The 24,233-nt window shown below is 41.6% G+C and overlaps 2 protein-coding genes across 2 annotated transcripts; both read left to right on the top strand.

Moving 5' to 3' along the window:
- The first annotated feature begins 4,494 nt into the window (after positions 1-4,494).
- LOC121738265 lies at positions 4,495-6,378 on the top strand. The gene has a single exon (XM_042130219.1). The coding sequence runs from the start codon at positions 4,495-4,497 to the stop codon at positions 6,376-6,378; it is 1,884 nt and encodes a 627-aa protein (XP_041986153.1).
- A 6,329-nt stretch (positions 6,379-12,707) lies between these two features.
- LOC121738264 lies at positions 12,708-14,954 on the top strand. Its single transcript, XM_042130218.1, has one exon. It carries the CDS (start codon positions 12,708-12,710, stop codon positions 14,952-14,954), a length of 2,247 nt encoding a protein of 748 aa, XP_041986152.1.
- The last annotated feature ends 9,279 nt before the right edge of the window (positions 14,955-24,233 follow it).

Genomic DNA, 24,233 nt, shown 5'->3' with positions numbered 1-24,233 from the left:
ATGTAGGTGTGGGCAAGATATGAGTGTCTCTCATCTTTTAGTGGAATGCTCAGCTTACAATAGAGAAAAACAATTATCTTGTTTACCAAATAGTCTTAAGGAATGTTTAAATAAAAATGGCTGTGATCAGACCTTAACATTTTTGAAAATGATTGATGTTTATAAATTAGTTTAGATGTACCTATTTGTTACATTTTAAGTTCTATTGTCTTCTATTGTTAATTATTGTGGTCGTTAATGACCTTTGTTGTTAAAAAGCGACCTTAAATAAATAAAAAAAAAAAAAAAAAAAAAAAAAATTCTTTCTCTAATAGTGCCTTTTCCAGAATTCGTCAAAATCCCAACTATATCTGTGCATATTATAGTCTTCACTACTTTGAAGTCGGTACCAGTCCCAAATATTTCAGATATTCTGACATTGACTGAAGTCATGGTTTAATTAGCTGGTACCGACTTCAAAGTAGTGAAGACATACACAGAAGTATAGTATGTACAGAAATAGTTGGGATTTTGACGAATTCTGGAAAAGGCACTATTAGAGAAAGAATTATTTAATACTTTTTAGTTAATATTCTTATTGTTTTTACCTTGGAAGTCGGTTTTAATTTTTTGTTAATTAATTCAAAAGTATCCATGTTGCTATGAGACTCAATTTCAATATTTTTATGCTGACACAAATTTAAAATATCCTTATACTTATAATAATTCAAAATTTTTGCGATAATTTTCATAAAATGGAACGTCTTCCGATTTAATTTTCCCTTTACTTAAGTTTTCTGTAAAAATTGCCAACCAACTAGAATATTCGCTATAAAATTGCCTCATTGAGCTTAACACTTAATATATTCCCTACACGTCTATTCGGTCCAATTTTTATTAAATATGTTCTAACTTCTTTTAATTCCTCATATAATTTTTCTAAAGAAATGTTCATAACTTACCAATTTACCACCAAACATAGAATTTATTTATTTTAGTATAGGTTATAACTACTTTAAAAACATTTTAAGCACATAAAATTACAGTGATTAAGCATGAGTACACTGAGTAAAATAAAGAATACACAATTAATAACTTAGAGTTCAATAATAAGTTCATTAATGTCTCTACATTGGGCTGCGAGACGCGAGACGTAAAAATATTATTCGATATACATACGATTTAACACTAAAACTTTTACGCATTTTATACTCCGACACTTTTTACACCTTCGAGAAATAGGTAGGCCTTGGGTTGATTGGGCTGCTCCTCTATAGCTGCGGCGGGCGGCTGCTGACGAAAAAAGGACCTCCGGAAATTATTCCTGTTTATTTCCGATGCTATCCATCCCATGTGGCACCGCTTATATATTCGGTTGTAGTATTCGGTACACGCTGTAGGTACACGAAAACCAAGCCGAACATCAGCACGATGACGGCCAGCAAAATATTAGTGGTGGTGACATGAAAGCGAAATTCTTCAATTCCAGCTTGATTATTCCCAACTGCATTTTGGACAATCACGGTTTCTTCCTTTGATTGTTGTTTGCCCATTTTTACCGAAAAAATACTGTCTTTTGATTTACTTGAGACGCGTATGCACCGTAACGCGAACGAAAAATGAACGCCATAATTATTTAACTAGATTTAAATTATATCAGTTCTTTGTCTTAGCACTGCACAGAAAGTTCAAAGTTCCATCCCTTATACGGAGAGTCTCATATTCGCGGCGCGAAACCCGATGGCAGGGTCGCCATGTAGGGTGTGTTTAGGAGACGAGTAATAAGACCGAGAGTTGCAATAAAACTGTTTATTAAAATATAAGACATTGGGTTTTATAGAAGTACATACTTCTTATTACACTACTACATAGCTAATACATCAGAATAACACATAGGCTACAATTTTAACCAACTTTCAAAATGGGGGAGGTGTATATGTTCGTTTTCTTATGTTCAACGATTACTCCGCCGTTTGTAAACCGATTTAAATTTTTTTGCTTTTGGTATATAGGGTATCATTCCAATTTGATATTATATTCACAAAAGTGGTGATCTGATGAAGGATCCATAAGTAATCGAGGGAACTCCTCAAAATTTATAGGGAAACATGTGGTGACTTCGGTTTCGTGAGAAGTATTCTAAGCATATGCTACCAACAAGCAGCAACAAGTAAGATTTTGCACCGAGGTATACCTGGTATACCGTGGTTCGGAAGGTGCTGAGAGAACTCCTGATTCATTATAGATAAAAGTTTGGGAGTTTCGGCGTTGTTTTAAGAACGGAAAGCATATGCTACAACACATAGGCTACAATTTTAAGCGACTTTTAAAATGGGGGAGGTGTTATGTTCGTTTTCTTATGTTCAACGATTACTCCGCCGTTTGTGAACCGATTTTCAAAATTTTTCTTTTGGTATATAGGGTATCATCCCAATTTGGTATTATATTCACAAAAGTGGTGATCTGATGATGGATCCATAAGTAATAGAGGGAACTCCTCACAATTTATAGGGAAACATGTGGTTACTTCGGTTTCGTGAGAAGTATTCTAAGCATATGCTACGAACAAGTAAGATTTTGCACCGAGGTATACCTGGTATACCGTGGTTCGGAAGGTGCTCAGAGAACTCCTGATTCTTTATAGATACAAGTTCGGGAATTTTGGCGTTGTTTTAAGAACGGAAAACATATTCTACTATGCAAATTACATTCATCATCATCATTACTACCATATTACACCATGCATCGTCCTATGGTTATGACTTATGAGCCTATAAACATAGCTGGGCATTAACTCGTTAATCCGTTAATCCTTCAGGCCCCGCGCGAGCACCGGTGATCGCGACAACAATAGAATACAATAGCAATTCCTGGAACTTGTGACTGAGGTATTAATTAACGAAGTTAACATTTTGATTAACGGATTAACTTTTAAGTTAACTTTTAAAAATATTAACGGACTCGTTAACTTCCGTTAATATGCAGAAGTCCCTTAATCGTTAATCCAATGCCCACTATTTACCGCACGGCACCGCGGCGCGGCGCGAAAACAGGTTCAGACAGTTAGTATGAAACGACAAGTGCCGGGCGCGCGGGCAGCGCGGTGCCGCGGCACGGCAGCGAGTGAAACAAAAACAATACTAGATACATTTTCAGGCGCGTGCGAGTGAGAAGAGATGTACGATGCAAGCATCGCACATTCCTAGGTCAGCATAATAATTAGTTTATCAATTTTGTAAATATCTCAATATTTAAACGATTTCGTAAAGTTTAATTTTTGCTATACTCATCATTATCTTTGTGTATATAAAATGTGTCTGCTATAATACGCGAGCACTTATTCTTATATCACTTATACTTATATCATTACTCTTACATCATCAGGTACGGGTCTGTACACCTTACACAGGTGTACAGACCCGTGCATCTTTGTGGTCCTTCGAGTAAAACAAGTAAGTGGTTTTGGGTTTAGTGCGGTAGCGAATCGGTCTGGTCGGCCTCCCACAAGCGGGTCTCACCGACTAGATTGAGAAGGCGCATAATATCGCATAGAGCACGGAACCGCGTCATCAGCCTTTTGGAAATCATCTGCTTCCGAAGGAATCAAGGATCAAGCAAGACGTCGACGCAATCAATCAAGATTATTAATCATAATATCATTTATCACCAACGTTGGAATTTATATCATTATCAATTTTAACAAAGCGAGTCGGTTTGGTCGGCCTCCCACAAGCGGGTCTCACCGACTAGATTGAGAAGGCGCAGCATATCGCATAGAGCACGGAGCCGCGTCATCAGCCTTTTGGAAATCATCTACTTCCGAAGGAATCAAGGATCAAGATTATCAATCAACACAATCAATCAAGATTATCAATCATATAAGGATCAAGCAAGACGTCGACGCAATCAAGATTATCAATCAAGATTTATCAATATCATTTATCACCAACGTTAGAATTTATATCATTATCAACTTTAACAAAGCGAATCGGTTTGGTCGGCCTCCCACAAGCGGGTCTCATCGACTAGATTGAGAAGGCGCATCATATCGCATAGAGCACGGAACCGCGTCATCAGCCTTTTGGAAATCATCTGCTTCCGAAGGCATCAAGGATCAAGGAGGACGTCGAAGCAATCAATCAAGATTATCAATCATAGTATCATTTATCACCAACGTTGGAATTTATATCATTATCAACTTTAACATAGCGAATCGGTTTGGTCGGCCTCCCACAAGCGGGTCTCACCGACTAGATTGAGAAGGCGCATCATATCGCATAGAGCACGGAACCGCGTCATCAGCCTTTTGGAAATCATCTGCTTCCGAAGGCATCAAGGATCAAGGAGGACGTCGACGCAATCAATCAAGATTATCAATCATAGTATCATTTATCACCAACGTTGGAATTTATATCATTATCAACCTTAACAAAGATACACAGTCATTATCATTTTTATCAATTCAAGCTTGAAATTTTAATCAATCCATATGGAACCAATCAACAATCACAAATCATGGCAGAACAACTGAAGAGTTTTTCCTTGTGGTGGGAAGGCCCAACATGGTTATCATCATTCGGACCACTGCAAGAAAAAATTCAGTTTGAAACAAAGGAAGATATTAAAATATCAAAGCAATGTCAGGCGGCAACACTTGTTTCAGACAATACAATCAACGAGTTATTGACTCGAACAAGTTGCTTAGCACGCACCACTCGGGTCATTGCTTGGATGCTCCGGTTACGGCCCCGGCGTCAGCAAAAACCTACTTACCTCACTACAAGTGAGTTACATGCTGCAAGAAATATAATTATTAAATATCAACAAGAGATCGACTTTTCGGATGAAATCAAGAAACTTAAAAATAATCAAAATTTAAGTTCGAAAAGTAGAATACTTAGCCTTAAACCTTTTCTGGACCAAGATGGAATGCTTCGAGTTGGTGGCAGAATAACGAAAGCAAATATCAGCTGGGAACGCAAGCACCCGCTCATCATTGCACACAGTGGCCATCTCACAAACTTGCTCATCGATCAAGCTCATAAGAAGACCTTTCACGGTGGAGCGAGGCTTACCTTAGCTTACCTGAGACAAGATTACTGGATCATAGGCGGTAATCGAGCTACAAAAAAGCAAATTCGATTGTGCATAACCTGTCGAAGACATAAACCCGAGAGACCTATTCAAATAATGGGAGATCTACCAGAATCAAGATCGAATCCTTCAAGGCCATTCTTAAATACGGGTGTTGACTTCACGGGTTTTGTAAATGTCAAGGCCAATAAGGGCCGCGGTATCAAGACAACGAGGGGCTACATAGCTGTCTTTGTATGCATGGCCACAAAAGCAGCAGACCTGAGCTCAGCATCATTTATAGCAGCTCTAAGAAGAATGGCAGCCCGAAGAGGTACTCCACAACACATATTCAGCGACAACGGGACAAACTTTGTCGGCGCCAACAAGATATTGCAGGAAGAGTTTAATATCATAAAATCAAGCCTAGATCAGCATTTTTATAACACGATCAGTGACATGAACCTCACGTGGCATTTTAATGCACCATCATGGCCTAGCGCCGGCAGACTGTGGGAAGCTGCAGTGAAAAGCCTGAAACATCATCTCCGCCGAGTGCTGGGTGATCAGCACTTGACCTTCGAGGAGTTTTCAACCCTCCTTGCTCAAATAGAGGGATGTCTAAACGCACACCCACTGTGCGCATTGAGTGAGGATCCTGAGGATATCGACTATCTGACTCCATCACACTTTTTATCGAGCGGTCCGACTTTAAGCATCGTCGAATCAGAAAAAGACGAAAGAACACGCTGGAAATTGACTCAGAAGATATTTCACGACATTTGGAAAAGATGGCAATCAGAATACCTATGTCAACTACAATCAAGAAGCAAGTGGACACTGTCTAAGCCAAACATCAAAGTCGGCGATGTCGTAATAATTCATGAGCCAAACTTACCTGCTGGAAAATGGGCCATGGGAAGAGTGACGGAAGTCCATCCTGGAAATGATGGGTTTGTCAGGGTCGTATCACTTAAGACAAAAAACGGAATCATGAAAAGACCTATCACAAAATTATCAATTCTACCTGTGTCGGAAAATCTAGAAGAAAATCGAAGTGAAGATAACGAAGTATTAAAGGTGCCGAAGAAATCAAGTTCTAAGAAAATAAATATCACATCGATGGCGGTAATGCTGTTGATGTTGATTATAACTCCAGTTCAATGCGCTCACAACATATCATATTTCAATAACAATCAAAGAATTTACTTCGATAAAATATCAAATATGAAATTGGCACGGGACGAATGGAAATTAATCGTTTATTACGATATCGAGCTCTATTGGCAAGGAATAACATTATTTTCTAAGTACATCAATCACTGAGAAAATATCTGTCATTATAATAAAAATAAAATATCACAATGCGAAGTTGTATTGGCGCAATTACATCACGGCGAATCGGAGTTAAATTACTACAACAGTATGCTACTGGGTCAACGCTCGGCGAGTTCAAGAAAAAGACGCGGGCTCATTAACGGCATTGGAAATATCGCTCACAGCTTATTTGACGTCTTAGATGAAAATTTCGCAGAACAATATCAAAAGGACATCGAGCTCATAAGAACTAACGAAAAGCATTTAGCTACGCTCAAGAAAAATCAAACTTCAGTGATCGAGGCGGAAAACAATGTCCTACAAAGAATCGACGATGCCATGGACAAGCAGTTCAAAACTTTCAATCAACATTTAAAGGATTTTGAGGAAAATGTCAATAGAATTAACGGCGAAATAGAAATATTATCAGAAGACAATGAATTCGCCATGTCATCAATTATCACTAACAATATTTTATAAAATTTGAAAACAATTCAAAACAGCTTGGACACAATTACGAATGTATTTTATGGGAAATTTAATATACATTTGATCACGCCGAAACAACTGAAGGAAGAATTAAACATTATTGCAGGACAGATTTCAAGGGAATTATCACTCCCCTATGACAATATAGACGAAGATTTGCCAAAAATATACCAAATAATGAAGGTGCGCAGAAGACTGAATCAGCAATTTATTATCTTTGAAATGAAAATACCATTGGTAAATAGAGACATTTACGAACTATTTCACCTGGTACCAATTCCACATCAAGAGGGAAGAAACATCATCAGCATCACTCCGATATCAACTCACATCGCCATTAATATACAGAAGGAATCATACGTTCCAGTGACGACACACGTATGTGTGACGTTCGACATTACGTTACTCATTTGTCAGCTAAAAGGTCCCATATATCAATTGAAGGCAGACACTGACCTGTGTGTTATGGATCACATTACGAACAAGTGTAAAGCTGACACCGCAGTCTGTGAAAACAGCTGGAATCAATTAAGTGTGGGAAATACATACTTATTTTTTTGTTGTGATCAATGTACAACAAAAATCATATGCGACGCGGAATTAAAAGTAGAACAACTTCAGGGAGCTGGAATACTCAATATAGGAAAAAACTGCGTCGTCAAGGGGGACTCCTTTACTCTGTACTCCCAAAAAGCACCATCAAGCGACTTAAAGATTCAAGCAGACGTACCACTTTACGATATTCCTACAATCAACAAGGTTTTTAATTTATCCATTCCGAACAAAGAAGATGTAGAAGAGTACAAGCCAAACGACAAGCTTTCAAAATGTTTTTTCTTTTTTTTATCTTCATCTCGCGGCCGGGAATATGTACGATGCAAGCATCGCACATTCCTAGGTCAGCATAATAATTAGTTTATCAATTTTGTAAATATCTCAATATTTAAACGATTTCGTAAAGTTTTATTTTTGCTATACTCATCATTATCTTATCATTAATCTTATATCATTCAAAGATTCAAAGATTCAAAGATTTTATTTGCAAACTAAGTAATTAATATACAAACATTGTAAGTAAAGACTTAGTACCTTGTGCAGGCGTTTGCTTAAAAATTGTGAACAAAATACTTTATAATATATTTTTACAATATGTTAACAATGCGAAATGTTATAATTATAACTTATGAGTATCTTAATTTTATTTTATTTTATTAACAATATTTCTTATTATATAACTATACTAGTATGTTTATCTATATAATATATGGGTAGTAATATATTTTATGAACTTTGTTATCTTTCAACAACTAATTAATTTTTATCTTTTGAGAAGAAATCTTCCAGGGAGTAAAAACAATTTTTAATGAGGTAAGTTTTTAATTTTCTCGTAAATGAAATTAATTTAGTTTCATTTGTTATTTCTTCTGGTAAACGGTTATATATTTTAACTGCCATGTAATATGGGCTTTCATTTAACATTTTTATTCTGGAGTATGGGAGGTGTAATCTATTCTTATGTCTGGTGTTGATATTGTGTGTATCATTGTACCTTTGTTAGTGTATCAATAAACAGTTGTACTACGAGTACGGCTGTTTCTATAATCAATCATCATTATCAGCGTGTAAGGTGTACAGACCCGTACAAGAGATTTGTTTCATTTTATCATTTCATTACTCAGCGTCAGTGCTTATAGAGAGAGTGATTTGTTTATTGTTATTATAAATCATTTGCATGTTGATAAAGAAGAGTGCAGTATAATATAGTTAGATAGAATACAATAATTATAGAAGTATTTTGTAGTAACATTTTAACTTCCAAAACCTTAAACCAACAGGTTTTGTATGTACACTAACGCAATGATATAAGTTACAACAAGGTCATATTACTTAACGGATTAACGATTAACGTTAACTTGCGTCAATTCGTTCGAAATGTAACGCTTTAATGTTTAACGAAGCTAAAATTTTTTTAACGGATTAACGATTAACGAAGTTAACTATTTGATTAACGGTGCCCAGCTATGCCTATAAAGACCCTGTTATAGGTACTTTTCATAGTCTTTTAGATCGAGTCTCGAATTTGTAAAGCGATAATTAAAAAAAAATCTATACCTACCTAATATTATAAACCTGAAGAGTATGTTTGCTTGAACGTTTTAATCTCAGAAACTACAGATATAAAAACTTATTTCAGTGTTAGATAGCTCATTTATCGAGTAAGAGTTAAGACTATAGGCTACATATCATCACGCTAAGACTTACGACCGAAGAAACTCAGGAAAATGTGGGAAAAACGGGGGAAATATTAGAAATTACAAACTACTGGAGCAATTTTTATGGCAATATTTGGCACAGATATAGAGTAGACCAAGTGAAGGGAGTAGGGACATAAGAAAAACTTCTATTTAAACTAAGGTAGACATGCCATACGCATCAAATGTTCCGCCGTTCCAATAGAGCTAATTCACACCGTTGCAGTCAGTGTTCACTGGGGCGCTGTGCGCGACGGTCGTATGCGAGTGTGTACGGTTAGCAAAGAAATTTTTAAAACAAACTTAGTTTATTTTCAGATACTAAATGTAATCAAAGGGCAAAATGCTATCTTGTGCTATAATATTTTGTAAAAAATATACAAATAAATCAAATAAATCTTCAGGGATTACCTTTCACAGGTAACTATCATAGTTGTTCACAATAGATGAATAATTTTTACCTGACTACAGCAAAGCAAAAAGTAAGAGTTATGTGTCTCACAGGCTATTTATGTATGTATGTATATATGTATGTATACAGGGTGCAATTGAACCTACTTGCCAAATTTTTTTTGGGGCTTAGGTATCATTAGGTGAGTCCATTAAACCAAAAAAATAGGGTGTTAATTTTTTTACAATAACATATTTTATCCCAAAAAAAAATCGATGCACAATGGTCACTTCATAAGTTCATAATAATTACGATATTGCGACCGCTAGTTCATCGCGCCATCCAATCGGAAGACCGGTTATGCTTAGGGGTAAAGCGGGGGTGACGCGCGGGGTGGGAGGCGGGAGGCCCGCCGGTCGCTGGCGACCGTTTAGTACCACGCGCGTAGTTGTATAGCTAACACGTAATTATTTTGTTTGTCACGGCCCTCGCGCTTTAATTAGTGTCTGTTACAATGTACCCTAACCACGATCGAGTGTTATGAAATGTGGAGGCATAGGTGGAGGTGCTACATTTTGAGTGGCGAAAGTTTCCGCGGAACCCAAAGACTGTACGAGCAAGAAAGCCTTCCTCGTCTTCGTAACAGCTGATTGATGATTCTCGAATGCAGCAGCTGTACCCTAAATCTGAATCGCGAAACAATCAAAGACTCGGATTATGGACAGTTCGCACTTCGCAACACCTGCACACCAGCCAGCCAGCCTCGAAGACATGCCTCTGACGAGGTTAAAAGAGACAAAGTTGTGCTTAACAAACTTTTAAAGTCTTAAAGACAATGTGCAAAACGCGCTAGACTCTGCTTAGAGCAAAACGGATTGCAGTTTGAACTATGTTAAGTGTAGACAAGATGGAAGTAAATAAGATTTAGAGGTGGGTTGTTTTGATTTTTAATTAGTTGTAGTGTGTACATAAGTTAATAGAATTTTATAAATACGCCTAAATACAAAGGATGTGGTTAAGATTTATTATCTAAAGTGCTTATTTTTTATAATTAAAAATTCTAAACATACCTGTCTACGTCCTTTACATTTGACGGTCCTAAGTCCGTCAAAGTATGAAGGAAAAATTCGCAACTTATGATAATAATAAGAATGCAGTGACGGATTAGCCCTTAATCAAATTAAGCAATTGCCTAGGGCATCACGAGTAAAGGTTCAAAGACCGATTCTAGTTGTGATACGGATAGGGGGTCCACAGGCATGGATTACTTAGGGCATCAAGTAGTTTTAATCCGTCACTGCAAGAATGTCAATGGAAGGGCGGGGCGGGGCCGGGCCGCGCATGTGTCCATATTTTGTGGTGTTTGGTAGGATAGCTTTCGGAGGCTATTTCTCAAAATTTTAGTACTGAGTGATTATAAAAGAAGAAATACGTGTATTTTTATTTTTAACTAGGATCAATATATCCAAATTTGGCAGGAAGGTTAAATTGCACCCTGTATGTTACCGTTAATTTGCGTAAGCCAGTTAGAGTGCAGATTAACGCGGTATCCTGCAGATTATCTGGATGAGTCAGTTAAAGTGCAAAAATTGATTCTATTCTTACATTACTAGATAATCTGCAGACTACCGACCATGCATACGGTAAATTGCATAAAACATAACTAAATTACTAAAAATTTTGTTGTTAATATAATTGAATATAATTTTTAGGACATTAACAAAGGAATACAATATTAAAATTTAAGTAACCAAAATATTACTGCACTGATAAAATTTAACAGATCAAATCAACTAGAAAAAAACCAATAATAAACAATTAAAAACAGTCTAATGTTAGCCATACACGCAACGGTCTACCGGAGAGGTCTACCTGTGCAGGTATGCCTGCGCAAGTAAATCGGAATGTGCGTGGGAATAGACCTGTGCAGTTGCTTGGACCTGCGTATTCGACCGGCGCAAAATCGAGAATCAATTCTTTCGAGTGACACCTGCGCAGGCATACCTGCAGGTGACCTCTCCGGTATACCATAGCGTGTGTGGTAGCCATAAGGTTAACATGCTTAAGGCGGGGATTAATCTCAATCCAAAACGATAACTTTGCACACAACCAAAGACCAAGCGTATACGCATCGCAATAAGATTCATTTTAGCTTAGCATAAAACTGAAGTCAGTCGAGCGGATTTTCTCTATATTTCATGTTTTTTTAAATATCTTTGGAAATAAACATTAAGAAACAAAATTGTTCGGTTAAAGAATTTTTAATATAGATTTACTAACAATTTATTGAAATAAAATGTATAATTATCCTAGTTAATACTTATATTTCGATGAAATAGATTTTTATCGGAGGTGAGTTTGTAAATTAATTACAGCCAAAGTTTTAAGTTTTATTAAAATGTTTATGGTTTAAGGTATTTTAAATATTGTGCTTTATACCTCATATTTTTTAAAACTTCGTTATTATATTGGAACTAGGTAAACCGGAAGTCGCGGAATAACAAATTGGGGTTTATCCTCGCCTTAAGTCAACATTTTTTAGGACATAAACGAAGGAGGAGTTTAGCCTAGAATGTGAAAGAGTGACGTTAATGTGTTTTGTATTAATTTCCTAAGATTGTTCTGGGATAAAATATTCAATATTAACTTTTATGTTGTTGTTGTTAATGTTACTCCACTGATAAAATATAACAGACCAAATCGTCAAACATAGGAACAGAGGGGTGCAGTCCCAGCGAAGGAGCGTAACAAAAGTGTTAAGTTCACTGTCTTCCGCAATTTATTTATGCTTTTTGCACAATGTTGGTACATAGGCGGACTTAATGCCGGGGGTGGTACCGGTTCCTTCTCGTTGGTGTCCCTGGGCCCCTGGGTACGCCACTCCGCCCTTTACACGGAGCGAGGTACCCAGGGTGGCTGATCGCCGGTCTTTCTCTGTCTTCCACTCTCTTTTTAGTAGTTTACACTTCCTTGTTATTTTGTTTTTCGTTATTCTATCTCTCACCACCTTTCTTCTCTATCTTTCCTGTTTAGTTAATTCTTCTCTACAATAGTGTGTGTTTGTGTGTGCAAATCAGTGTGTTTGTGAGACGGATGGGCCTGTGGGCCTCCAACCCTAAGCTGGTGACGTCCGGTGACGGGGTGCATGGCGGGTGGGTGACCACGCAATTAGGATGTGGGGCAGAATCACCCCTTAATGATCAATTATGGAGAGCAATAAGGATAAAAATAATCCCCGGGTGGGTCTCCGAAAGGGGGAATCCCATACTCCGGCCTCGGCCGGGGATCGCTCCGCGTATACGGGGGGAGCACCTGTTGCTATGGAGGAGGGGAAGAGGAGAGATGATAACGACGACTATGGCACGAATACGGATATTGATAGGCATATTGTTACGGCTGCAATGTTGACAGCGAGTGAAGGCGAAGGATCGCAAACAGCGACGCCTACGCCCGGCAGCCCAATCCCTAGTAAGTTTTTCTATAGGGATGGACTAGGATATGACACGGAGAGTGGCAGTGAAACTGCATCCTCTCGAAATAAGGATACGGACAAGGAGAAGGAACGAGAAAGGTTCCTTCGTAAGAGGCCCGGTGAATGCAGTCCTGAAAAGGACGAAGAGGGTGCCCGGAAACCCATCGCCAAGCGTGGTAGGGGCCGGCCACCCACAACTGGACGCTACGTTGGCCAAGCCAAGGCCAGGAAAAGTAAACTTGACCAGGAAGATAGAACGCTACAAACCGAAGTGGAGCGCGAGATTTTGGAGGCGACAAAGAGGATCCCATCGGTGAGGTCACACTCTCGGGCATCGGAATCCTCCTCTGACGTGACTATGCTGGAAGAGCCCAAGGAGGTTACTTCAGCTAGACTGGGTGCAGTCATCACAGAGAGCCTGAGAGCCATCATCAGCGTAGCCCAGAAAAAGAACCTCAAGGGAACGTCTGTGGCGGCTCTCAACAAGGCGACCCTTGCCATACGGGAAACCTGTGCGATTCTGCTCGAGCACTCAGCGTCGGCGGAGACAAGAGCACTGGAAGCCGATAATAAACGCCTATCCAAGGAGCTTGAAGACCTGAAAAAGGAACTAGGGGCCATCAAGCGTAGGATGGCCGAAGCTCAGCCACAAATCACTCCCGTAAACAAGGAGCTGAATGTGGAGGAGCTTGTCCAGCGAGCGGTGCGTGAGGCAGTGTCCGTAGCGAGTGCCAGAATGGACGCGCGGTTAGAGGGATTGGAGGCTCGGCTGCTGCCGGAGCCGCGCCTGCGACCCCCCCTCGCTGCAGATAAGAAAAAAGAGAAGGAGAACACAAGTGACCCAATAGCATCTACGTCGAAGGGCAAAGAGAAGACTTCGGAGCTTGAGCCGATGGTGACGACTCTGTTACCCCCACTCAATCCGGGTCCAGCACCGAAACAGAAAAAGAAGAGGATAAAAAAATCTGCTGCAGCTGTGGAGGCGGCGGCGGGTAGGCGCGATGCTGCCCCTGTCACAGCTGTGGCGGGACAACATGCGACCGAGGAGTGGTCGCAGGTTGTCAAAGGGAAAAAAGGACAGGTACAAAGAAAGAGAGAGGAAGGAAAGAAAGTACCTAAGAAGAGGAAGAAAAAGAAAAATGGAGGTCTCCGCACTCCGAAAACTGCAGCCGTGGTTCTAACGTTGCAGCCAGAGGCGGAGAAAAGAGGCATCTCGTACAAAGATGTACTAGAAAAAGCCAAACAACGGGTCGATCTCGTCAGCCTGGAGATCCCGGCTGTAAGGTTTAAGGTGGCAGTCACTGGGGCTCGATTGCTCGAGATTCCAGGGGTTGCTAACAAGGATAAGGCGGACAAACTTGCTGAAAAGCTCAAGGAGGTAATGGAGGAGGACGTTGTCCGCATCCACCGACCTCAAAAGTGCGCGGAGCTGCGCCTACAGGGTCTGGATGACTCCGCCACCCCGGCAGAAGTGGCGCGGGCCATTTCAATGCCCGGTGGTTGCGCAGTTGGCGACATTAAGGTTGGAGAGATCAGGCGAGACCGCAGAGGTCGTGGATCAGTCTGGGTTAAGTGCCCGGTTGAGGCGGCAAAGAAGGTAACAGCCCCAAACGTAAAAGTTTGCGTTGGGTGGACCATCGTGCGTGTGGTACTTCTGACCACGCGCCCCATGATATGTTACCGATGTCAGGAGGCCGGGCACACCCGGGCAATATGCAAGAGCGAGGTAGACCGCAGTGAGCTTTGCCTCCGCTGTGGTCAGTCGGGCCACATGTCTGCGGGGTGCCAAAACGCGCCTCATTGTGCACTATGTGAGGCCCATGGTAGGCCGGCGGACCACATCGTGGGAGCTAAATCCTGCGGGAAAATGGCGCCTAAGAAAAAGAGGGACGGTCCAGAGAAGGGCAAGGCACCTAAGGCAGTCGCCACAACATCCACGGCGACTACCGTTGCTGAAGCGGCACCAATGGACGCCTCATAACGGCGTCCTTTAAGTTTCTGCAGGGCAACCTTAATCATTGTGCCCGGGCGCAAGATCTCTGGTTGCATGAGATGGCGCAACGGATGATCGACGTTGCAGTGATAGCTGAGCCGTATCGTGTCCTGCCCAGGAGCGATTGGATCGGGGACGAGGATTCAACGGTGGCGTTGGTCCTGGGCCCAGGAATCATGCCTTTTTCTATTAGGAGTGTGACTAGGGGGCATGGCTTCATCGTCGCTGATTTGGGACCCCTCACCGTGGTGGGGGTTTATTTTTCCCCAAACCGGCCTCTCGTGGAGTATGAGTCCTTTCTCCTGCGACTCACCACCTACGTGAGCAGAGCTGCCAACCCAGTAATCGTTGCCGGAGACTTCAACGCGAAGTCCACGCTGTGGGGTTCCCCGGCGACGAATGCCAGAGGCAGGGCGGTTGCCGAATGGCTATCGACAGCGGGCCTAGTGGTGGCTAACAAAGGTGCGGTTAGCACTTGTGTCCGATGGCAGGGCGAGTCAATAGTTGATTTGACTTTTGTCAGCCCAGCTATTGCTCACCGCATTGTGGATTGGAGAGTTTTAGAGGAGGTCGAGACGCTCTCAGACCATCTTTATATAAGGTTTGACGTTGTCGCCTCCAGCTCAGGGTCGGACAGTCCCAGGCCGATCAGTGGCGGACCTAGATGGTCTCTGAAGAAGATGGACCGGGAGCTTCTCGACGAGGCTGCGATTGTTGCATCTTGGGTGCCTCTGCCGTCCGAGAATGTTGACGACTGTGAGGAGTGGTTAAGGAAAGCAATGCAAGGCGTCTGCGACGCCTCTATGCCACGTGTAGGGACTTTTAAGCCGCGGCGCCAGATGTATTGGTGGCGCCCTGAGCTACTCCGCATACAGCAAGAGTGTACGGCAGCCCGTCGTCGTTATAAGAGGTATCGCAGACGCCGATCAAGGGATCAGCAAGAGGAGGAGGGCTTGTACACTGCGTATCGTACGGCTTGCCTCACCCTTCGCAATGCCATACTGCAGGCGAAGGCAGACGCCTGGCAGGATTGGCTGCGGACACTCGAGGAGGATCCGTGGGGCAGACCGTACAAGTGGGTACGCCAAAAGCTGCGTCCTGCAGCCGCTCCAATCACGCAGACGATAGAGCCGGAGCTCCGAAATCGGGTCTTGTCGACCTTGTTTCCACGTGGGGCTAACTGTTCTCCCCTCATAGTTCCACGAACGAACGGAGAACTCCGGGGCTGAAGTTGCAGAGGAGGAGGTACCACCTGTCACGTCAGCTGAGTTGGCCGTGGTGGTGCACAAAATGGGCTCGAAGAACACGGCCCCAGGCCTGGATGGCGTGCCGGGTCGTGTCTGGAGTGCAGCAATGAAGCACATGGAGCCACAGGTACTCACCGCTTTGACCAATTGTTTGGTCCAGGGTCGAGTACCGCGGCGCTGGAAAACAGGCAGACTGGTTCTTCTGCGCAAGGATGGGCGGCCAGAAGATCAGCCATCGGCCTATCGACCCATCGTGCTCTTGGACGAAGCGGGCAAGATGTTGGAGAGGGTAATTGTGGCGCGCATTAATCGCCATTTGGAGTGCACTGGGCCGAACCTTAGTCCTTCCCAGTACGGGTTCAGGAGCGGCCGGTCCACAATTGACGCAGTGGCTCGTCTGCGTGACGTGGTCGAGGAGGAGACGTCCCGGGGTGGAGTTGTGTTGGCAGTGTCCTTAGACATTTCTAATGCATTTAACTCCATGCCCTGGAGCGTCATCGAAGCCGGATTAGAGTACCACGGGGTGCCACGTCATTTACGCCGGACCATCAAAAATTACCTCTCCGAAAGGTCGGTTCAATACCCGACGCAAGACGGATGGGAGGAGCTGGAAGTCGATTGCGGTGTTCCACAGGGATCAGCCTTGGGTCCGACCCTGTGGGACATCGGATACGATTGGGTACTCCGTGTTGTACTCATACTTGGAGCCGAGTTGGTTTGTTACGCAGACGATACTTGTGTGGTTGTTCGCGCAAGAACGCATAGAGAGGCGGTGATTCGGGCGACGGCTGCTGTCGCACAGACAGTTCACCGAATTAGAGCGTTGGGCCTCACAGTTGCATTGAACAAAACCGAGGCCGTTATGTTCTATGGGCCCAGGAATGCGCCACCACTGGGTTTGGAGATTGTCGTGGGCGGAACGAGGATTGCCATATCGCCGTCGATGACGTACCTGGGCCTTGTATTGGACGGGCGTTGGACTTTCGGGGAGCACTTCCGTCGGCTCTCCGAAAAGGTCACGAGATCTGCGGGGGCCTTGGCGACTCTACTCCCGAATCTCGGGGGTCCGAGCCTGGGCTGTCGGCGCTTGTACATGGGTGTTATCCGCTCAATGTCCATGTACGGAGCGCCAATATGGGCTGAAAACTTGTCACCTAAAAATGCGCTAAGTCTTGGGAGGCTTCAGCGCGTAATGGCTACAAGAGCAGTTCGCGGATACCGGACGATCTCAAGGGATGCGGCCTGCCTACTTGCTGGAAGCGTCCCTTGGGACTTACAAGCGAGAGCCCTCTCCGACGTTTACTGGCGTTGCGCAGAGGTCCGCGCCGGGGGTGGCAACCCCCTACCGGACGCTGTACGTCGGTGGAGGGAAGTGGCGAAGGAAAGGACATTGATCCTGTGGGAGGAGCGGCTTCAAGAGCCGCAGGTGAGCGTTGCCCTAATAACGGCCATACGCCCGCTCCTGAAAGAGTGGATCACCCGGACATACGGCGCACTCTCCTTCCGACTGACACAGGTGCTGACCGGGCACGGCTGTTTTGGTCGGTACCTGTGTGAGATAGTAAGGAGAGAGAATGACACTAGGTGTCATCATTGTGGCGACGAAAGGGACACGGCCGAACACACTGTGATGGTCTGTCCCTCATGGACAGGACAGCGTGCGGCCCTCGTGGCCGCAATTGGACAGGACCTCTCGCTACCAGCTATCATTCGAGCAATGCTGAGTAGCGAGACCGCGTGGACGGCAGTTGACACCTTCGCCCAGGAGGTTATAGCTGCCAAGGAGGAGGCCGAACGCAGCAGGGAAAGGGAGGCGGTCGACCCCTCGAGACGGCTAAGGCGGAGACGTGCGCGACGCCAGCACAATGATCCACCCTAGCCGGGGTACTCGTGGTGGCGGCGTGGGGACGCCGTCATCAAATTCGAGTCCCAGAGTGGGTCACGATGCACAAAACGCTCCGTGCATCGTGACACCAGAGCCCAAGCAAGCCCCAAGTGGGGCCTCTGTCGGCCTGCGGGGCGAGAAGCGCCCCCAAATGAGTGTGGTCTGACAAAGGTCGGACGGCCACTGACGGAGTTGCGGTGGGTGTGTCGTGCCCGTGGCTTCGTCTTGGGTGGCGAGAGGAGCGTCGCAGAGTTTTAGTGGGTAGGGTCGCGGCACATACCATCTTCGCCGCGACGAGCCCCACATATCCGCAGCGGGAGTCCCCATCCCCTGCGTCGAATGCGTTAATGCATTTCTCTGCGTAAAAAAAAAAAAAAAAAAAAAGGCGGACTTAATGCCAGATGGCATTCTCTACCAGTCAACCTTTAGGTGTCCAGAAACAAAATTGTGTAGGTGCCAATAGTGCGAAAGGATGAAGAAAATAAATAAAATAAATGAAGAGTAATCTAAATATAACTTAAGTCATAAGCAAACATTTTACCTAATAGAGTGAGACTATTCTACTAAATACTATAAAAAAATATATATAATACCTAATCTATTAATAGAAAATATTATTTATTTGTTTTCAAAAAATATAATAATAATATAATATCGATGCGATGCGTTGTCGTAAATAGTATGTTTTTAACGGTTTACGTTTGCCTAAGTACATAATAATGTATTTTTTCTTTAGCTATTATATCAGGTCTTAAATTTGTTGTTTGTAAACGACATTTGTGTAATTAATGCTGTTTATAACAATAATCTATCATGTATAAGTACTTATTACAGTGCCATAAAGTTGAAAAAGATTTTTGTATCTGCCAACTATTGTAATAACTATTGTTAATTACTTTTAGGAACTTAAATAATGTACACTAAATGTAATTCTATAATTTTTCTATGCTAATAAAGATTTTTGAAAAAAAAAAAACTATAAAAAAAATATATATAATACCTAATCTATTAATACAAAATATTATTTATTATTTTTATATAAAATATCAAAAGTACTTTATATAATTTAAAAATACTAGTACATATTATATATTATTTATTTATATACCTACTTATATACTTAAATAATAATATATAAGTATATTATATATATTTTATAAAATAATAATAATATATAAAAACTATCATAGATTACAATAATTATTTAATACTTTTCTGCCAATTGCTTCAAATAAAACTCACACACTTTGCGCTTAAATGTGTCCCTGGTTTTGGTTAGCCTGATGTCACGAGGAAGAGAATTCCAGAGAATAATAGCCTGTACATTGAAAGACGAGTGGATGATGTCCGAAGGGCAAGAAAGGAGTACATCGTTAGAGGATCGAAAGGATTTATCATGAGTACTGGAACGGTATTGGAAAAGGGGGGTTAGGTATTTAAGAGCATATTTAGGATGATGCAACAAGGAGTAAAGCATACACAAGGCCCTAGTAGAGCGGCGCTGTCGTATTGGTAGCCAGTGTAGTTTAGAACGAAAAGTAGAGACATGATCGAATTTGCGTAGATTGAAAATAAATCTTATACAGTTATTGAGTAGGCGATCAAGTTTATTAAGTTTGTCAGCGTTTAGGTCGAAATAGCACACATCACCGTAGTCAATGATGGGAAGGATAAGTGACTGGACGAGCATTTACTTGACTGAAGAAGGAAGGAAGTTTTTAAACCGATAGAAGGATCGCAGGATACCAGTGACTTTGCGAGAGACGTGTGAGATTTGAGCCTGCCAAGTTAAGGTCGAATCAATGTATAATCCAAGGTCCTTGACGTTCGAACTAAATGGAATGACTCAATTATTATAGATTACTGGTGGAACGGCACTTTGATCAACCTTGCTTAAATTTCTAGCACTACCTAATAAAATGGCTTGGCATTTAGCTGGATTCACTGTTAGGCCAAACTTACTACACCATTCTCTAATAGCATCAAGATCTCGATTTATTATGTCAATGGCGGATGGTAAGTAATCAAGTTCGGCTTGACTATATACTTGAAGATCATCAGCAAACAGATGATACGCACTGCGAAGTATTTTGGTGACGAGATTTATAAAAATCGAGAAGAGAAGTGGAGAAAGAATACTGCCTTGAGGGACGCCCGTATCTAGATCTAGCCAATCGGAGAACGACTTATCTGTACGTACAGACTGCCGACGCCCTCGTAGATAGGAGGAAATCCATGCTTGTGCTACAGATGAAATCGGTAGACATGAAAGGGCTGCCAGTAATATGTCGTGATCAATATTATTAAATGCATTTGAGAAATCTACTAACACAAGAACTGTAATCTTAGAGTTCTCAAAGCCCTCTTTTATGTCACTTGTCACCTTCAACAATGCTGAGGTTGTGCTGTGTCCAGGTCTAAAACCGGATTGATGTGGAGAAAGTAAATCGTTTTGGTAGACAAACCTGGACAACTGTTTGTGAACGCAGGCTTCGAGAACTTTAGATAAATAGGGAAGGATGGATATGGGACGAAAATGTGTGGGATGGCTGGGATTGGGGACCTTCGGAAGTGGAAGGACGTGAGCATTGCGCCACAGGGAGGGGAATTCACATGATTCGAGGGAAAAATTAATAATGTGGGTGATTGTAGGTAATATTTGGGTTTGGATAGAAGTAATCATACGACGACTAATGTCGTCACAACCTGTAGCTTTAGACACTATAGAATTAATTGTCTTGTTAATTTCGTCTGTAGTAACAGGAGAAAACTGAAGTGGCACAAGATTAGGACGAGGTAAGCTGTTCAAGTACGTTAATGACTGTAATTTAGCGTTATCATCAAGAACGTTTATATTAGAAAAATGACGATTTATATCATCGGGACTGATGTTGCTGGGCAGTTCGGGTTCCTGAGATTTACCTACACCGATTGTTTCGAGAAACTTCCAAATATTGGATGGGGATGAAGAAGCAACGTTTTCGAGAATATGGCGGTGTTTAGCATTGCGTATCATTTGATTGCAACGATTTCTAGCTAATTTAAAGTTATTCCAGTTAGCCTCACAACGATCACGTCTAAATTTCGCAAAGGCACGATCCCTGCACTTCATTGCCGATCTAATTTCAGCAGTAAGCCATTGTGCTGGTTTGTGTTTTATTTTGATTTTCTTAAGCGGTGCATGAATATCAAAAATTTTATTTAAAGTATCATTAAAAATGTCAACTTTGTCGTTGATGGTTGAAGCGTTAAACAGTGGCTCCCAATTAATGTTAGCTGCGTCGTGTCTAAGCTTGTTCAAATCAAGATCCTTAAAACAGCGTCTAAATATTATTTTAGGACAAGGTTTAGGTGGTTTCAGGGTGTAGGATATGTATATAAGGTCATGGTGGGAAAAACCAGGAGCGGGGATTTGGCCATGGGATTGGATCGGAGCGGAATTAGAGGTAAGAATTAAATCAAGCCAGGTATCATTACCATTGATGTTGTGGTGCGTGGGAGAGAGCGGTAGAAATTGGAGACTAGCTGATTCGATTATTTGTGTAAGTTTTAAAGAACGTAAGGAGGACAGGTCTGAAAGATCGGTGTTGAAGTCACCCATGACAATGTGATGTGCGTATTCCGAACCCAACACCTCCAAAACAGGTTCAAGTTGTAAGAAATAGTCCGAACAAGGAGGACAACAGACTACACCAAGAGCTAGTTTAGTGCCTTTGATGCCGATTTCAAGGAAAAGGTATTCTGCAGCAGTAGAGCATACGGAAGGGGAGGAGGCAATTATTTTAAAAGGGAAATCACTACGGAGATAGATGGCAACACCACCGCCTCGCCGATCAATCCGGTCATTGCGAATCAAGACGTAACCAGGCAATGCATATGATGTAGAGAGATGGGGCTTAAACCAGCTCTCTAAAATCAGGACAGCGTGTACATTTTTGCCAGAGAACGCTTCGGTCAAGTCGCTGAAACAACTTAATTTGAACATTAACGTATTCCGCATTCTAACGGTAACATATATATATAATGTATTCGACCACCCTCCCGCTTCACACTGACCTCACCCGCGCACGCCCTTCGCAGGTACTATTAAATACCAGTTAATTGTAAGTTGTAGTTTAAGTTTAATTAATATTATTATAAAAAATAATAAACTTAATAACAAAAAAAATCTTAATTTATGTAATAAATACTTTTTTGCAGTCAGTACTTGCGGGCGTTTGATCTTCGGGGAGTTACGCTTGCGTTCGGTATGACCGAATGTCATAGGCCTGCATCCTTGTCACTCTTGTTACAAAATAATATTGGCATCTCGCACTTGACTACGTAGATACTTTTAGTTTCTGTGTGTGAGTAATGTTTTATTTTAATTTTTTTATTTATTTATTTAACTCAGGCATCTTGGCCCATATTATAAATACCTTATAGACTAACATACATACAATTATACTAAAAACTAACACTAACACTAAAACACTAAACACGTATTGTCTGCGACGTGGGGCGCGACGTGTTCGGAAGTCGTCCTCGGAACCTCCTGCAGACGACTCCAATCGGCCAGAACTCCTCCTTCTTGAAGGTAGATGGTGCGTCGGGACTCTCACCACAAAGGAGCTAAAATTCACTTTGTAGCGGGACTCCAAGCGCTCGACCCTCAAGACGAAGTGGGTCTTGCTCCTGATGATGATTGTTTTGAATGTATTGTTTTAGGATTGCTTTTCAAATGACATTTCGTAGAGTACACCACTTCTACCTCAGTTTAAATAGAATTATTTGGGACATAAGCTATTTTTTATAGGAAAATGTACGCTTTCCGTAAAATTTAATTTATACGTGGGAGAGCCATACTTCGGCACGAATGGGCCGGCTCGACCGGAGAAATACCACGTTCTCACAGAAAACCGGCGTGAAACAGCGCTCGCGCTGTGTTTCGCCGAGTGAGTAAGTTTACCGGAGACCCGATCCCTTACCCTATTCCCTTCCCTACCCTCCCCTATTCCCTTCCCTTCCCTACCCTCCCCTACTACCCTATTCCCTCTTAAAAGGCCGGCAACGCACCTACAGCTCATCTGATGCTGCGAGTGTCCATGGGCGACGGAAGTTGCTTTCCATCAGGTGACCCGTTTGCTCGTTTTCCCCCTTATTTCATTTTAAAAAAACGTAATTTACGCGGGCGAAGCCGCGCGGGACATCTAGTATTTATATATTTGTAAGATCATCTTATTAGATATTACTTATTACTAAAAACAGGTTGTTTACCTAATAAAAAATTATAGAGCACAAACTAATTCCAAAGCAATCATGTTCATGAGGTCTTCGAAATTCATGATGATGGAGAGCGAATCATCCGTGTAAAAGTAATACCACAGACCAGAGTAGGTAGGTTCGATTGTACGACGTGAAAGTGGAGCTATACATATTTATTAGAAAACTAGCTGTTGCCCGCGACTTCACCCGCGTGGACTTCAGTTTATAGCGCGCGATGTCAACAAAATTGGTGTCAAAAGCTTTTATAAAAAAATCCTGGTACTGGTACCCCTCAAATCAAAACAGCTGTGCAGTGTGCACACAATAAGTATTTAATTTTTTTATATTAAGCTTTTTTTTTTTTTTTTTTTTTTTTTTTTTTTTTTTTTTTTAATATTTATTGCTTAAAACTGTGTTACAAAGGTGAATTATAGATTTGTTGGTTTCAACAGTTTACCCGTTCGGGCATGCAATATTTACTATGAAATGGAAAACATAGAGCACACATTCAATTAATTTCATTTTACAATAATATTACATTTAAATTTATAATTATTAAAATACATAATATTAATTTCTCTAATACATAATTGTTAAAAGTCATTTCATAAACATAAATTTACAATAAATTATATAGTATTTTAAAAAAATCAAACATTATAATATTTGTCATTTACCTCTTTTTAAAATTTTACGTCTTATAATTATTTATCACTATATAGGTCATTTTTCGTTAAAAAATTCGTCCAAATTATAGAATACTTTTGCAATTAACCATTTTTTTAGTTTATTTTTGAATTTAAGTCCATTTAATTCTTTTATTTCTGTAGGTAAATGATTGTAAACTCGTATAGCAGAAATATAAGCACTTTTGTAGAAAATCATATTATT

The sequence above is a fragment of the Aricia agestis genome, chromosome 22 (genome assembly GCF_905147365.1).
Source record: "Aricia agestis chromosome 22, ilAriAges1.1, whole genome shotgun sequence".
In the NCBI taxonomy this organism is placed as follows: Eukaryota; Metazoa; Arthropoda; class Insecta; order Lepidoptera; family Lycaenidae; genus Aricia; species Aricia agestis.
The sequence above is the reverse complement of the archived record's forward strand: the minus strand, read 5'-3'. Positions and strand labels throughout refer to the sequence as shown.